This window comes from Bidens hawaiensis, unplaced genomic scaffold, assembly GCF_021521415.1.
Source record: "Bidens hawaiensis isolate Kalapana, Puna unplaced genomic scaffold, B.hawaiensis_p1.1 tig00017951_1, whole genome shotgun sequence".
In the NCBI taxonomy this organism is placed as follows: domain Eukaryota; kingdom Viridiplantae; phylum Streptophyta; class Magnoliopsida; order Asterales; family Asteraceae; genus Bidens; species Bidens hawaiensis.
Window position 1 is genome coordinate 288455 of NW_027492710.1, and position 16166 is coordinate 304620.

At 40.0% G+C, this 16166-nt stretch overlaps 2 protein-coding genes across 3 annotated transcripts; both read right to left on the reverse strand.

The window, feature by feature from the left end:
* Positions 1 to 5411: 5411 nt before the first annotated feature.
* LOC143555045 (uncharacterized) lies at positions 5412 to 8105 on the reverse strand. Its single transcript, XM_077044677.1, has 6 exons — positions 7932 to 8105; positions 6881 to 7072; positions 6691 to 6807; positions 6037 to 6186; positions 5889 to 5947; positions 5412 to 5794 (listed from the first exon to the last, which is right to left on the reverse strand). The coding sequence occupies exons 1-6, from the start codon at positions 8103 to 8105 to the stop codon at positions 5659 to 5661; spliced, it is 828 nt and encodes a 275-aa protein (XP_076900792.1). The 3' UTR covers positions 5412 to 5658.
* Positions 8106 to 10028: 1923 nt separating this feature from the next.
* Positions 10029 to 15275, reverse strand: LOC143555063 (la-related protein 6B-like). Of its 2 annotated transcripts, none has more exons than XM_077044695.1 (10): positions 14746 to 15275; positions 13081 to 13162; positions 12851 to 12945; positions 12684 to 12755; positions 12512 to 12591; positions 12313 to 12412; positions 12121 to 12168; positions 11956 to 12021; positions 10773 to 10925; positions 10029 to 10634 (listed from the first exon to the last, which is right to left on the reverse strand). In XM_077044695.1, the coding sequence occupies exons 1-10, from the start codon at positions 15229 to 15231 to the stop codon at positions 10359 to 10361; spliced, it is 1458 nt and encodes a 485-aa protein (XP_076900810.1). In that variant the 5' UTR covers positions 15232 to 15275; the 3' UTR covers positions 10029 to 10358. The 2 variants fall into 2 exon arrangements, with proteins under 2 accessions (XP_076900810.1, XP_076900809.1); XM_077044694.1 differs by having other exon boundaries at positions 10773 to 10931.
* Positions 15276 to 16166: the final 891 nt, after the last annotated feature.

Genomic DNA, 16166 nt, shown 5'->3' on the forward strand with positions numbered 1-16166 from the left:
GTCTTCCATCGCCAAGGCATCATGAGCCTGTTGGAGCGCCTCTAGTTTGGCTTTAAGTTCCTCATTCTCGAGGCGTAGAGGCTCAGCAACAGCTTCAGCCTTGGTGGCCCTTTCAGTTGCGTTCCGAGCAGTTTCCTTAGCCAGCCGAAGCTGTTCGTTAACAGCTTGGGCAGCCTTGGAACGGGCCTCGAGACGGGCCTGAACTTCAACTTCAAGGGCCTTGAACGCCTTCTCCTTCTCCGCAGCAGCGGCGGAGAGCCTCCTATTCTCCTCCCGGACAGCCCGCGCCTGAGCTGCTTCTTGGATACGAGCTGCTTTTAACTTGTCGTTTTCACGACAAAGCAGCTCGACGCGCGGCTGCATCCGGGCCAGGAGAACCCGAAGCTCATTGGTTAGCCTACCCTCCTGGTAGCTAGCCATGGCTTCCCCCAACGCACCACTGGGAGCTGCGTGACGAGCCCACTCCACGCACTCCACAGGTGTGCGAAGGGTTGTTCCTCGGCGGATGTTCCATCGTGGAACATACACTTCATTGGAATCCGACACTGCAAAACACAAAAAGCAGTTAGGAAAAGATGATACAAAAAAAAAAAGGAGGCTAAAAGAACCCTACATACCTGTAGGGTCAACAACAGGCCGATAGCCGCCAAACCCATCACATGAACCCAAGAGAAATCCGTCCAAGAGATCAGGTAGATGGGAAGGAGGCAGAGGTTGGCGAGAAGCCCCATGCATACCTGAAGGGTCGGCCGTCGTTGCCGATGACGGAGGAGGCATGGTGAAAGCCGCCGCGGTAGTGGAAACCAACGGAGGTGAACTCACTATAGGTGAACTCACAACCGTGGTCGCCGCTGCGGAGTCCGCAGAAAAAGTAACCGCCGGCTCAGTGAAAGATGCGGTAAATATGGCACTGACAGCCGGCGGTGATGTCATCACAGCTGGAACAGTTGGCTCAACGGAGTGAGCAACTGAACCAGCGGAAGCAGGCGCAGGCGCAGCCGCCTGGGTCGTCGCCTCAGGTAGGCTGACCAAGCCTACCGTCACGGGTCCGGAGGTACTCCTCCCCGCTTCACCCTGGAATGCGGTAGCATCCACGCCTGAACAAAGAAGATAAGTATTAATGATGGAAAGCTATGAAGTTAAAAATAAAGGAAGTTTGTACTTACGGGTTTTCTTGAGCCTAAAAGTGCGGACAGGCGGGGACGAACCCGATGGAGCCGGCCTCTTTGCGCCGCTCACCGTCGTCATCCTGGGCTCTCCGGAGGTGACAGTCGTCGCAGCCTCCGGAGCAGTGGTCTTATCACCACCGGGTTCCCCGCCACCTCCTCGCTCTCGGTCTCTGAATCAGACCGAGGCACCGGATCGGCAGTGGAGGCCACCTTCGCCTTCCCCTTCCCGCCGGCAGCCTTCTTCTTCCGCACCAACGAAGGACCATATGCGGATTCCTCATCAGAACACAAGATTAGAGGAATTCCAGCAGAGGTTTCAGCATTGAGGGGTCGAGGGTTGAATAACGCCTTACCTGGCCGCCTGGCGCTCAGGATCTCGTGGCCTGGCGGGTAGAACTCCACGAACCGATCCGCCGTCTGTTCAAGGATGGACAACTCGTCCTCATCTAGAGCACGAGTACCCATCCGAGCGGGACTATCAGCCTCCCGCGGATAAAGGAGAGACTGCAAGTCGTTCCCCTCTGAAATAAAAGAAAAACAGTTATAAGACAAACCTATATAAACAAAGAAGACAGACCGTACCGTAAGGGACAGAGTTCAAACCGTATTCAAGGACGATCGGGATCTTTTGCGCATCCGCATCCTTCCACACCCGGCTCATCCCGAGCATCACCATCCCGGACTCCGCAAAAGCGGTAAACCGGAGATTGGACTCGGGATATCTTTGAGAACCATTCCGCCTCCTGATAGTTGGAGGCGTGAAGGCTGGGGAGTGCTTGCCCATTCTTGAACTTCATGGCAAAGGGGATGGCGCGAGCGGAGATAAAAAAGAACTCCCGCTTCCATGAACGAAGACTGCGCTCGGTTGCGCAAATCTTCAAACCCTTGATCCAGGTTATCAGAGTATACCACCCCTGGATGCACCTCCAAGAGTAGAAGGTCATCAGGCGGTCGACGAAGGGCTCAACGCCCAGAATCCGGCACACCCACTCGAAGTGGCGAATCTTCGCGATCGCCATCGGGTGCACCTCGGTCAGGTGCACACCGTGCCTCTCCAGGACACGGTACACAAACTTTGTCAAAGGGAACCTAAGATTCCCATAGACAAAGAATGCGGCATATACCCCGATCTTGCCTCTGGGGGCATCATACACCGTCTGATGAGGTTCAGGAAACTCAGGCTCGAGAGACTCGAGCATGAACTTCTTGACGATGTACTGATATAGATCGACAGGCAGAGCACACTGGCACTCGCCAGCAGTACTCTTTTCATCCTTGTCGGACGTGGATGACGGGTGCTCGACGTACACCCCAGCCTCCTGGGCTGTAGCCTCAAGATCGTGAACAGAAGACATTTTGCAGGTATGAAAAAGAGAACGATTTCAAGAGAATGCTCGACTGAAAAGGTGAGTATTCGCCGGGTGTCGTTTTGAAGATGAAGAGAAAAGTGAAAGTGTGGATTACAAAGGACCCTCTCCCCCTTTATATACTAATCGCAATTAATGCGGTGAATTTAATGCGGAAGAGAGAGAAATCGCAGGTGCAATGAAACTATGACACGTGGCAAAAAGCAAGCTGGCAACAGCTGTTGAAAGGACGCGTGCCAGTAATTTCGCGGCCACGCGCCCGAAAATTCGCGCCCACGAGCCTGAAAAAGCGCCTGGAATGACCATATGCTGTCACGTCGCCATAACTTCCTGCACGTCCTGACGCTGTCAGAAGAAACCGTCGGACGACGTTTCAATAGTTTGGATTGTTTTTATCCTTTCACCAACTCTTCGAATTTCAAAATTTCAAAAAGATTCAAAAGCGGGAAAATACCCCTTACCTTGGCAACCAAGTAACTATAAGACAGGTGCGAGTAAAGTGTTAAGGCAAAACCCTTCACATACTTAGCACCCGCAGGGAATTGACGCCAGGAATACCTTGGAAGTAAAGTAACCGTAAGACGAGTGCGGGTACAGTGTTAAGGCAAAACCCTTCACATACCTAGCACTCCGCAAGGAATTGAAACCAAGAAGGATCTTCTGGGCAATGCTTGCGGAAATGGGAATATCATCCCCGCATAGCGGGAACGTCGAGAACTACATTGTTTGAAGCTTCAAGATGGAATTGGTGGTTTTAACATAATTGATCACTATGTTCAAAACTACCAAAACCTCATGGAGAATCCACACAAGTGTGACTCAACGCTCCTGACTTGCGAGGAGGTTACAGACCTACCCGCTTCAAACCCAAAGATCAAGCAGAAAAGTCGGGAATTTCTGCGTGACATTAGGAAAACCGCGGGAAGAATCCCCACGGAAAACCTTAAAACTAAAAACCCTTTTCAAAACCCCTTGCTAGTCCAAAAGTTCACCTCACTTATTAATAATGCATGAGAAGAACATTGGACTGGGGGGACTTGAAGAGGTAGGTCCCAGCAGAGCCCAGTTGGACCCGCAAGACTCACCTTGAACAGGGACGTCTGCGCAACGACCAACTGCTTCCGCAGGACCCACCATGCTCAGAGAAGACCTTACGCGCAGTACGCCAGCTGTACCCGCAGAGAAAGCCTCCCAATGGTGAAGTACCCGCTTGTTCCCGCAGTTGCGGATACAAGCCATCAGGGAAGGCTACCCGCACTGATAGCAATGCTACACGCACAAGGCACTAACTCTTGCTACTTCAGTAGTCACCTGAAGGAATGAGCAAGGCGGGAATACTCCCGCCCAAATGAGCCAGTCCGTATGCTTCTGGAAGATCTTTTGTACTATACCTACCAAGGTATGGGCAAAACAGACGATCTGACCAGAGCAGCCCATGAACCAATCACAGGGTGACAGCTCACCGACAACAGTACGAGGAGGAGCACCCTCTAGTACTGTTTGTCACTGTTAGCCGCTGCCTACTCACCAACCCTTACTATGGGACGTGCGCAGCCTACAGTTGGTGGAACAGTGCATAGCCGGCAGTAAAGGAACAGTATACAGCCGACCTTGTCACTGTCGGCCGCAGCCTATCCACCAATCAGCATGGCTTGTGAGTAGCTCACTGTTGGTAGAACAAGAATACTATTCAGCCGGCTGTACCTTCTAGGAAACCTACCTTCGGCTATAAATACTCCAACACCTTGGAATGGTAAGGACATCATCTGATATCTCATTATCTTATCTTCTCTAGCAATCTCTTAATATACAGAGCAATCTAGTCTGATTCTCACGCCGGAGGGTGGTCACAAGGAGGAACTCCCCCCCTTCTCAGTGACGAGCTTACGGTGTCTGTTTTGCAGGTCACCTGAAGAACAACTTTCTTTGCTGGACCTCATCCTCGTAGGAAACATTACTTAACCCCCAGATTATCCGTAATCTGCCCAGGGTCGCTTAGTGTTTCTTCAGTGAAGCATGATAACCAAAGTGGAGCATTACTCATAGTGATTTAAACTAAGTATATGATTTCTACTTTATGTTAAAAGTTTCAGATTCACTAACTCAAGTCAAACAAGATTGCATAAGATCTTATGAATATTATATGGTAGGAATCTTGTACTAGAGCTTATCGTCACTGAGCAATTTTTCGATGCTTCTGGCAGCCAATCTGTCCGCTTATGAGTAGGATCTACTAGTTTCATCATGTCTTGGAATTATCAGGCGGCGGGACAACTTGTGACCAGCGATGCGTTCATCAGGCATGTACGTGTCTCTTTCCCGCTAAGGCCATGCCCGATAAAGTCCAGGACTAGCCAGCAAAACCCAAGTGTCAGCATAATCAAGCAATTCGATCTTCAAATATTTGGTCCATGACATTATGATTGCATACAGAGGATATTGCTAGAATATGGTAAACTAACATAAACAATACTTAAGGGTTTTTTACATGGAAATGAATATTTTTATATATCAACATAAGAGTACTTGCTACGTTTAATATTGGTTTATCGCAATTACATGATCTTTGACGTTAACGCATGTGTGAACCAAATGATAACTGCAAAGTGGCAATGGCCATACATAGGATGGATTGCTAGATCGAGAATTGTTTATGTTTCGTACATGTAAGTCAATTCGTTCATAACCTACTCAAGATTAGCATTCTAAAGACTTGAATCGAGACAAGATTAAATAATCTCGAGCCTAAATTTGAGTTAATTTAATCAAACAATGTCGAGTCCAAGCAAAATATACAAAGTTTTGTGTTTGGTTGTATGGTTTTTATTTTTTATATGTATTCAAGTATTGTAGTACATTTGATTCCATATCAAAGTAGATCCAATGCATATGCATGCTCATTGACATTACACAGGTGTGTACAGAAAGAAAATAATCAAATATATAATGCACATAACTGTTTACCTACACCTTTCAAGTTGTTTACTTTGTCTAAGAAACAATAACAATAATAACAACACAATCAAATTGTGAAGGGGCTATAACGATTGCAACAACAAAAAAAAGAGCAGAAATGAGTAGTGGTGTGCTGCATTTTGATGTGTACACAACCAATGAATCAATCAATCTAGGTAAAACAGGGTTACAATCTTCCTAAGATTCTTTGCTTCTTGACATGTTTCCATCAGCAATCGGCTGTCATGAAACGCAAAGCAGATAACTTGCTGCACTTGAGATATGATATCCATGTTACACAGCCTGCAAATTCATCATAATAACTCATCATCCTTGATAATAAAATCAAAACAAGATATAAATAGAAAGTCAGTTAATTTAACGATTTTAAAAAAACCTGCTGGCTTCAATCAATGGCAGATGATCATTGTAAGGTTTTTCAATCACATTTTTTACCTGCACATTTCAATAAATCTTTTTTCTTTTACACCCCATAAAATTAATATTATATGATTAAGTAGTTAAACACATGACTAAAGTCTTACTTTTGAAAGTAACTCTTGGCTCTCAGGAGGTTGTTTTTTCAAACTCTGAGGCAATATAACAGTTAGTAATTCGGGCCTCTCGGCTCTTAGTGCACCTCTAATTACAGCAGCATTAGTGCCAGAAGCTCCTGACGTAAAGATGTGATTTTGCTGCAACAAAATCTATATTAATATTGTGATAATACTGTTTTCTGTCACCATGACTATACATTCCTCTTCATCATCATCATCATCATCGTACTCAGTATATCCCACCAATAGCAATGCTATGGTAGGGTCTGAGGAGGGTAAGATGTAGACAGCCTTACCTCTATCCCATAGGGATAGAGAGGCTGCTTCCGGTGAGACCCCCGGCTCGATAGTAGTTTTGCATCAAGCCTTGGACATAAGGCACATAGCACTCAATCATCGGGACACCGGCTGATCGGTGCATGTGCCCTTGTCTTTCGGCTATCAACGCCACCACATGATGCCTGATTAACCTTCCGCCACTTTTAACGTTATTTTCACGAGATTAGTAAAATAACGTCAAAATTAGTGCAATTTTACTTTTGCCCACCCGAGGGTTCACACATATACACATTATATGCGCGCACCGCAAGCAGGGCGTACTATACATTCCTCTTATAATAATTAATCGATCCGTGTATATACCGTTATGACCATAGCATAACTGAGAATCTCAATGAGCTCTTGATGCATGAATCCCATATTCCGTGTCCCAAAAAAGCCAATATTTCGTGGCCCTTGTTGCTGTATCGCTAGTAACTCCTGAGAAATATATAATATTATACTAACAAGTAACAATAAATGAGTGGCAAGAAGATATAACATTAGCACATACTTGTAAATAATCGACATCAGGGGAGGGTTTATATTCTGAGACAAGAACCGCACCCGAGCCTTCGACAACGCTTTGGGCCTGAGTTGGAAGTTGAGTTCCAAATTCATCATCGGAATCCCCAAACAGATTGACTTCGTTCCCATCTTCAATCCTTAAACAAACAATGCCTTGATGACTTTTGCCAGAAAGCCACTATAAAAACAGAGGGCCCTGGTAGTAAATTATCAACTGAGCATTCAAACAAACAATTATCAAGCTCAAGCTGACAATCAAATAGCATGTATTTTGAAACTGATTATCTGAATAATCAGTTCTTAATGTTTGGATAAACATATTTCGTTTTGCTTCTTATAACTTTTAGGGGCCACATCAACAGTTTTGGAGAGTAAGTCTACATTTAGTCTTGTCGTTTATATTGAGTAAATATCAACTATATAAATAATCAATATCGAGTATGGCATAAACAAAACAATATTTTTCAAAATAGTTGAAATGAAACTTTCAGTATTTGGTGTGGTGACTGATTTTGCACCAAATTTGATGTAAAATGTACACTAAATTTCATGTCTTGGTCAATGATTAATATTTACACCAAGGCATCAAATGTCGTATTTATTGTGAACATACATTGGAAACAGCCTTATGTATATGCTGTCTTTACATTGTAACCTTGTGTGCAAGTTGTCTTTCGATTCATAATTACGTGCATTCCAGAGTCGAAAACACCTTCATATCATTTAATAATAATGTATGAAAATTATTTGTAATGAAAACTTAAAAGGTACCCCAAAGTGACAATGTGATGAATTAATTAGGATTTTTAGCATCTTCTTGAATGAATAAACGGGACCGAAAATGATACAAGAAAAATCAAAGGATTTTATTAAGACCTAATCAGATTATTATTTACAAACAATTGTAAATGAAAACATATAATACAGGCCCAAACTGCACAAATCAATAGTAAAGCATATCAAACCTATTCAATCAATCAATCAATGAATTCTAGATCATATAAACACACAATTTAATATTAAAATAGAGGTTTTACCGGCTTCTTACTGAATTGTGGACCAGATGACCTAAAATTGAAACAAGAAGAAGAAGAAGAAGAAGAAGAAGAAGAAGAAGAAGAAGAAGAAGAAGAAAAGAGGCGTGAAGCAGCAGCAGCAGCAGCAGCAATGGTGAAAGGAGGCAACAATAGCAGCCTAGTTGATGACGTCATTCTTCAATTCTGTTCCGGCGAAGATTAACTTCTCCGGCGACTGATCGGAGTATGAATGAGGTGAGGTTATTTTTGGTTTATTAATTATTATTATTATTATTATCTGTTGGCTTTTGCTGTAGCCTGTGTGAATGAAAGATAGAGTGGGGTTGGAAATTTGAGGAGAAAAAAAGGTCTTTGGTTTTTTAGCTTCCTTTTTCTGAACTTTATGCGTATTCTTTCACGTAATATTAAATTGAATAATAAATATTCCAGGCTACTAGGGATGAGCTTAGTACCAGTAGTAGTACCAAAAGTACAGATATCAAGGTCGTCTAAAATGGGTATTGGGATCGAAGGAAAAACTCGGTAAAATATTGGTAGTGTACCGATCCAGTGACCTCACATATTTGGTACCGAATTAACACTAACGGTATCCCGTAGCATTTGCTCAGTCATACTACAAAATAGGGTTTTCCTATATGAGCTCGTACGTATGAGTAAAATGTGATACGACCCGTATGATAAGACTTTAATTGAGAGACGTGATAGTGTTATATTATGTAGAAGTTATACTGACCGTATGATGTGTGGGATGGTGTACATATTATAGCATAAGTGTGTGAGTGTATTTTCGGTTCAATGATAAACCAATAAATATTTAGAAGCTACTGTAAATCATATTTATTAGGTGAAATGGTGAATACACTTTGTCGGGTATGTTGAGTCTAAGTTTGATAACCAATTGCATACCTAGCAAACAAGCTTTACGATTTTTAATAACTTACTCGTATACCATGAATTTACCTGGTGGTTATTGTGAACAAGAGTTGTGTTTTTGAGTCCCCAATATGATGAGCAAATGGTAGTGGGTACTGATACGGAACAATTTGTACCGAAACGAGCATTTCGTACCAACGCCGAGTTTTTAAGAAAAGCTTAATCGAGAAATTTAAGATCAGTACCAATCAGTACTTGTATGGCACCGAGCTCATCCCTAGTCCACAAAAATTTTAACGTAATAACTATTCAGATATATGTATGTATTGGTGAATCCATTAGTTGCTGAATAATCAAGATTTGAGGTTTTTTTTAACGATACAATTTACATTTTATAATAATAATAATAATAATAATAATAATAATAATAATTACTACTACTAGAGTGGAAGGAATGTAAACGTTTATTTATATATTTAAATGGTTTATGATAATAAAACATTTTACTCAGCAAATAGTAAGACTGGAAGTTTTGTATAAGCAAAGATAAAGTTTGATACACAAATATTGTTGGCGTAGTTGAGATATTATACATGAAAAATTATATTTATTCTCAAAAAAAAAATATATATAATAAATTCACATCAAGACTATGATGAGTCATCCAAAATTCCAAATTTCTGATAGTGTTCAAATTGTTTTACTCGCATGAAGCCATGGGATGGGACATAAGCCAGAGTGGGCATCTTACTCCAACCAAGTCAGGACAAGTCATATGACTTGAAAGCCAATTCAAGGGCAAATCAAATTGAAAAATAACAATTTATATTAAAAGCATTTTTAACCTAGAACCAGGTCCATGTAGAAACGCAAGAACACTTCTATGTCCATAGACTATAGGTGTGATTCGAACCGAAACCGAACCAGACCAAACTCACAAGAAAATCAAAACATGAGATCTACTGTTTCTATACATAAACCATACATACAGTTTTCAATTTTTACCCAATCCAAACCAAATCAAACCCGAATTTCACACCAAAAACCAAAACAGATATCAAGTGGTCTCGAACCAATTCGAGTCGGATAGCCAGATTACTGGATCCAACTCGAAAAATGCTCAGCCTTAGTCCAAACCTTGGTACATACCAACTTTTTTAACTTGCAGCATGTATCAGAGAAAATAAATAGATCTATAACATGACACAAACCAAACTAAACATAAAGCAGATGAAATTTTGTGGACAGAAAGAACCCTTAACCGATACACCTTCATCAATCATATCGTGTTTACTCACTTCAATTACATCTGCACCCAACCCGACACAACTCCCACAACGGTGTTTTCTTCTTGCATTCTACATTAACAAACAAGAAACACAAGGGGAATCAACCTCTAAAAACAGTATATCAAAAAACCCACATTCTGTTTCGACCCATATTATCATCATATCTTTTACTTTAGAATACACAACACTCAAACCAGTAAAAAGGGAAAATATTCTCCTACTCCCAACAATCACCACATATTATTCCATCCAATCACCACTTGCCTCATGAAACGATGCTACTATCAACGGGAACACTCACGGGCTTCCCCCGTCCCAAAGAGAAACCCCTGGTGCCATCTGGCATACGCGGCCCAGGAGGTTGTTTCCCAATAACCGGATGCTCAGTGTTGACAGGATTAGTTGAAGGTGGCGTAGCCATGTGGTTCCCGCGGTTGTTGTGATGGTTATTGTACTGAAGTCGGCCGCGTCCTTTGCCTCTGCCACGGTTGCGCCCCTTTTTATGACCACCCTCTTTGTCATTTGGGTGATCTTCTCCCTGCTACAAATAACAATAATTATATTATAAAAGTATGACATGTTACAACGAAATGAAACTATACCATGAAAATTACTGGAAAGTACAAAATAATGAAAGATTCAGATTTAGATTTAGATTGAAGTAAAAGGAACTTATTACATGTTCATGTGACGGGCCATCGGATTGCTGACAAGTGTCATCTAACTGTTTCTCATTCTGTGAATGTTGATCTGATGTTGACGTGTCATCTTCCTTATGAACAGCCTCATCTTTTTGCCCTGCCTTCTTTCCACGTGATTGAGCTGGTTTTGCCTGAGACTTTAAGAAAATAACAATTCAGATTCAGCGGTGTAAATAATCAACCAAACATAAATTACATATCAGAGATCATTATGGTTGACATTTTAAGGTAATAAATAATTTAAGTATCTGCTGATTTTTGTTGGCCCAGATTAGATAACATTTTATTATGAATAAATTTTCACATTTAAGACTCCTTTTATTATAATTGAACTTGCAGACTTGACTCAATAAACTTAGAATCATATCACCCATTTAAATAGACCAAAAACTTAACCCATATGCTTAAATCAAGGATTGCTTGATTATTCTTAGACCTTGACTTAGACTCTTGACCTTGATTGCTTTGACTTTGACTCTCGACCCATACCATAAACAAAAGAACAATAATAACCCATACTATAAATATTGTAACCAGATACTTTCACCTAGCCCCTTCAACTTTCTTAATGATCAGTTTCAGGATTAACTTGCAACAACTTTGAACATAAACTTGCCAATTGAGGTGCTATTGGCAATTTTGACATATTTACCTACGAATGGGCTAATTTGGGTTCAATATTAGGCTAATTTGAGCTTAACTTCAACTAAAATGGGTATAAGTATATACAATATTTGTAATGGGCTGAACACTTCATATAGGCTGAAAGTTGTCCCAATTTTATCATTTTAATTCAACATATTAAATTACCGTTGCAATAATAGTGTTTCTGTAATCAAAATGAACACTCTAATTATTTATCAAAAATTAAAAACAAAAAGAAATATTTGTTAGTCAATCCAACTAGACCAAGCCCAATCAACCAATAAACCGTACCAAAAAATGACATGTTTAGGTCGAGCGCATGTTAGCCCATACTTATAATCCTATGACAAGCTTTGGCAAAATGTAAATCTTTACCCACGTGACTTTTAGATTTATTGAATCATTGTATTTAGCTTAATATACATTTCCCCTCCAAATTATAGAAGAGCTCAACAATAAAAGTGCACTAGTTAGATGAGAAAGTAGCAATTAGTAAAGTATTGTTAAGACACATACAGGGCGTCTGAGTAAACGAACTCTCAAACCATGTCTCCAGTTGCCCTCTTTGTTGAGCTCCAAAGCCTATTGAAACAAAAATATATAATAATATGAATATATGATTAAATTCTTGAAAATGGACCGATGAAACACATTGTAATCTAAAAGAGTGGTGACACTTACTGCTTTCTCAGCAGACTCAATAGTTTCATATTCCACAAAAGCATGTAACTATGCCAAAAATATGTATAAATCAAAGGGTAGGTCAAATATTCATGCAGTAAATGAACACTACAAATGACTGTGATTGTATTGCTAATATATGTGTAACAGACGCATGAATAACTGAATCTTAATATGTCAAAACATGATTACCTTGTTACTGTAGAGCATACCATCTGCCTTTGCTGCTCTTGATGCTGAAGTGGCCCCACCATTGGAAGCTTGCGGCTGACATGTACGAATTGTCTTTACACTAATCAAGTACAACTTCAAATAATAAGATCACTTGCATAATACCAAATGAAATCATACGTCTATGCATACTCAAAAGTTCTAAATGAAAATATGCTACCTCCCGACAGCCGAGAAAATCTTCATTAGGTTCTGATGACAGTGGTCATCAGGCAAATTTTCAGCAACAATTATGCGTGACTACAAAAGAAAACAAAATAAAATATTACATACGTGCAACATGAGTGTTCTAGAGTGTTGATAAACAATGCTAAAACAAATCATAGACTCACTTGCAGCTCTTCCATATCTGGTTCAGTCATAGGATGTAGACGCTTGACTTTTTTCCCATCTTCGCTAACCACCTATACAAAGTTGCAACATTAGAAGTCACAATTGACAAAAACAAATAAGAATATGTTCAAAGTTGGTATTATAAAATGTTCTTTAAAAAAACCACCAGTTTTCCAGAATTCCGAAGTATGTTAGCAAGCTGAGCATTACTGCTAACAAGGGCTTTGATCTTCTTAAAAGCTACAACTATAGATATTGGCACTGCAAATTAAAAATTAAGAAATAGATCAGAAGGTACCGTAGCAGGATATCTAAATACAAAAATTATACGAGCTCAAATACTGACAGAACAATATATAAAGATACTATATCTTACATTGGAATGATTAATCTTACCATATCCTTCAGGATCTTTGTTAATGAACCTCATTAAGTGATCAGTAGTTGCCAAATTTATATCACTGAAATAATACTCCACCTACAACATTTGTACTACTAGAATGTCAATAATAAAGACCAAAGTACACAATAATGCAGTATAAAGAAAGCAGCAACAAAACTTAAAAGCAGGCTTAAAATGCACTTCCTTATCATGTATGCAAGCAATTTTACACGTCTCAATGTTGTATCAGAATTCACCAATCACTACAAAGTGCAAAAGCAATGGATTTCTAAAACAATCAACCTGTTAAAAAGCTAGCCAATGTCCAAAAATCCACTACAAATTGCAAACACATTGACACACAAAATTAAGGATGAGCATTTTTATCTGAATACCAAAACTGTGTCAAACACAATTGGTAAATCAATTTTCATTTTTCCAGTATCGGTACCATTCGATTACGGTAATTTTTTGATATTTTAATGATACCGATACTGATCAGTACGAACTACAAAAATGGTATGATATTCAGTGTATGGTTTCACTCGTTTTTGGTATCTTTATTTTTCGGTATGATACCAATCTCATCCCTACACAAAATGCAACGTCAAAACAAATGCACGCCCAATTTAGAGAACATATCTGATAAACCCGAAGTTTTCCACAAAATAAACATATATATGCACTGGACATAGATTATGCTACAAAAAGCATTTCAAAAATCAACGGAATCGAAATTGTGATCTAGATCATCAGGGCCGGCTCATAGGGGTGGCGGGGTGGTCGACGGCCACAGGCCCGACACCCTGTTAGGACCAAATTTTTTAAAGAAAATATATATTTATTTTTATTAAAAACAATATGTATATTTAATGTTTAAACTTAACTACATGATCACTAGGTTGGTCTAGTGGCAAAGGAGTATTACTCTCAACCAAAAGGTTATTGGTTCTAGTCTCATTTGAGCCATTTTTAATCCTATTTTTATACAAAAAAAATGTACACAACCTAAATTATAACCAAGTAAACCCATATATAAAATTAATTGTTTAAACCAAGAAAATACGCCTTTTAAATTAAGGCCCAAAAGAAATTTCGCCTTCAGCCCAAAACTTTTTTTGCTTTCTCGGAGCCGGGCCTGTAGATCATCAACACACAACAGCACAAAGTTCACGTGGCAACAGAGTAAAAGCAAATAAACAAAGCATCAATTTCACCAAAAAAACATATGAAATCAGGTATAAATAACCAATTAGGAACACAATCGGTATCATTACCATTAAAAAACACCGAATGGTACTGATACTGAAAGTGCTGAAAAGATGAAAATCACCAATTGCGTTCTTGGTACAGTAACTCGGTAAAACTAACGGTATGGTGTCGATACAGTACCGGTATTCACTAAAAAATTATCATACCTAGGTTCAAATACAGGCCCTATGTAAAAGACATATCTAATAAACCCTAAGTTTTCCACAAAACATACATGTGCTATAAACATTAATTACACTATAAAGTATAAGCAACCCATATAAAATCACCGGAATCGGACTTCACATCTAGATCATCAACAGACAGTTGGCGTGGGCGCGTGGCGACAAATTATATAAGCAAATAAACAAAGCATCAATTTCACCAGAAACATATAAAATTAGACATAAATAGAAACATAATTGTGCCTGATTAACGATCTTCTGAGTAGCTTCATCAGTAAGCCCATCTTTCAACTCCGGATCTCCATGCCCCGTTCGGTTCGCTTGAACCGAACCATCCTTCTGATCCAAATACCTCTGATGACCATGACTCTGCTGCTGGTGAAGATGATTATGATGATGATACTGCATCGCAACATGATGATGATGATGATTTGACACAGCAACCGGTACATGAGTCCCGATCGACGCGTGAAACGGAGAATTAGGGTTTGGATATACATGAATCAGTCCCGGTGACGTCGGCGGCGGCGAAATCACCAGCCGCGGCTGAGTTAGATCAACGGCGGTGGTTCGTGGAAGGAACTCCGGTGCCTTGGCGTTAAGACGGCTGAATGAAACGTCACGTGTGAGTGATGGTGATGGTGATGGATTGGTGTTTTCATTAGAAGAAGGTGTTTGTTGTGGATCGATAGGAGTGTCTAGGGTTTGTGAGGGGGGTTCTTGAGCCATAATAATTGGGGGTTTAGATAGTGTATGTATAATAAGGGGATCTGCTTCTTTAAGGGGGTTTGTATGTATAGATTATGAAGAAGATGAAGCAAAGCAATAGCAATAGCAATAGCAATACCCCCTTAGTTACTCTACTACTACTACTACTCCACCCGCTGCTGGTACTGCTAACACCACCCATCGGCTATTTATTTCTTTCTTTCTACTATAGAAATAGTAACACTATTGGTGTATCATTATTTCATTATGTTTCTATCTTGATTTATTATTTTGCTTAAACAAATTTTTAACTTTCCAAGGGATTTATTAAGTATTAATTCTCTAATATATATTTCTAAATTTAATATTATAATTGATTAAATATAGGAAAGAGTGAACCATTGTCCATCGGCTACATCTTTCCGGTCTGATCTTAGGTTCTGACTCACCCTCCGTGGATGAATCTTGCAGAGGAATCCTTAGGTTTTCGGGCCATTGGATTCTCGTCAATGTTTGAGTTTCTCAAGCCAACATTTTCACTATCGCTCGTGCAGGTGCTTCGCTCTATAAGGTGGAACGCTCCCCTGCAAATGTATTTTTACGTCTCACGGCTTCGGTAGAACGCTTAGCTCCGTTCATCTTTGATGCAAGAGCGCTCGACCAATATTTTTGTTTCCTAGTATACATTTGTGACGGTGTATAAATGGTCTTAAATTTTTTACTTTTGTTTCTTTTCAACTATGCAACGGTCTTGATTGTTTGCTTATATATAGGCCTGTTAACAAATCGAAAGTTTAGTAAAGTTATAACATAAAAATCTTAGCTCATCAATAGTTTGTTATTTGTTTTATCAGCATTTTATCAATGTAATAGTATCAGTTGTTTGTAACTGGTCCCGTACATGTCGCTTTCACCCTCTTAGCTCATTAATAATTTACACTTAGTATATAATTATC

Coding starts and splice junctions, on each gene's coding strand:
- LOC143555045 (XM_077044677.1), bottom strand. CDS start 8,105: ATGACGTCATCAACTAGGCTGCTATTGTTGCCTCCTTTCACCATTGCT. Junction 6,808..6,880: donor CTGATGTCGATTATTTACAA/GTATGTGCTAAT, acceptor TATATTTCTCAG/GAGTTACTAGCGATACAGCA. Junction 5,948..6,036: donor GCCAAGAGTTACTTTCAAAA/GTAAGACTTTAG, acceptor TGAAATGTGCAG/GTAAAAAATGTGATTGAAAA.
- LOC143555063 (XM_077044694.1), bottom strand. CDS start 15,231: ATGGCTCAAGAACCCCCCTCACAAACCCTAGACACTCCTATCGATCCA. Junction 12,756..12,850: donor TTCGGAATTCTGGAAAACTG/GTGGTTTTTTTA, acceptor AACTTTGTATAG/GTGGTTAGCGAAGATGGGAA. Junction 10,932..11,955: donor TTCGTTTACTCAGACGCCCT/GTATGTGTCTTA, acceptor ATTTTCTTAAAG/TCTCAGGCAAAACCAGCTCA.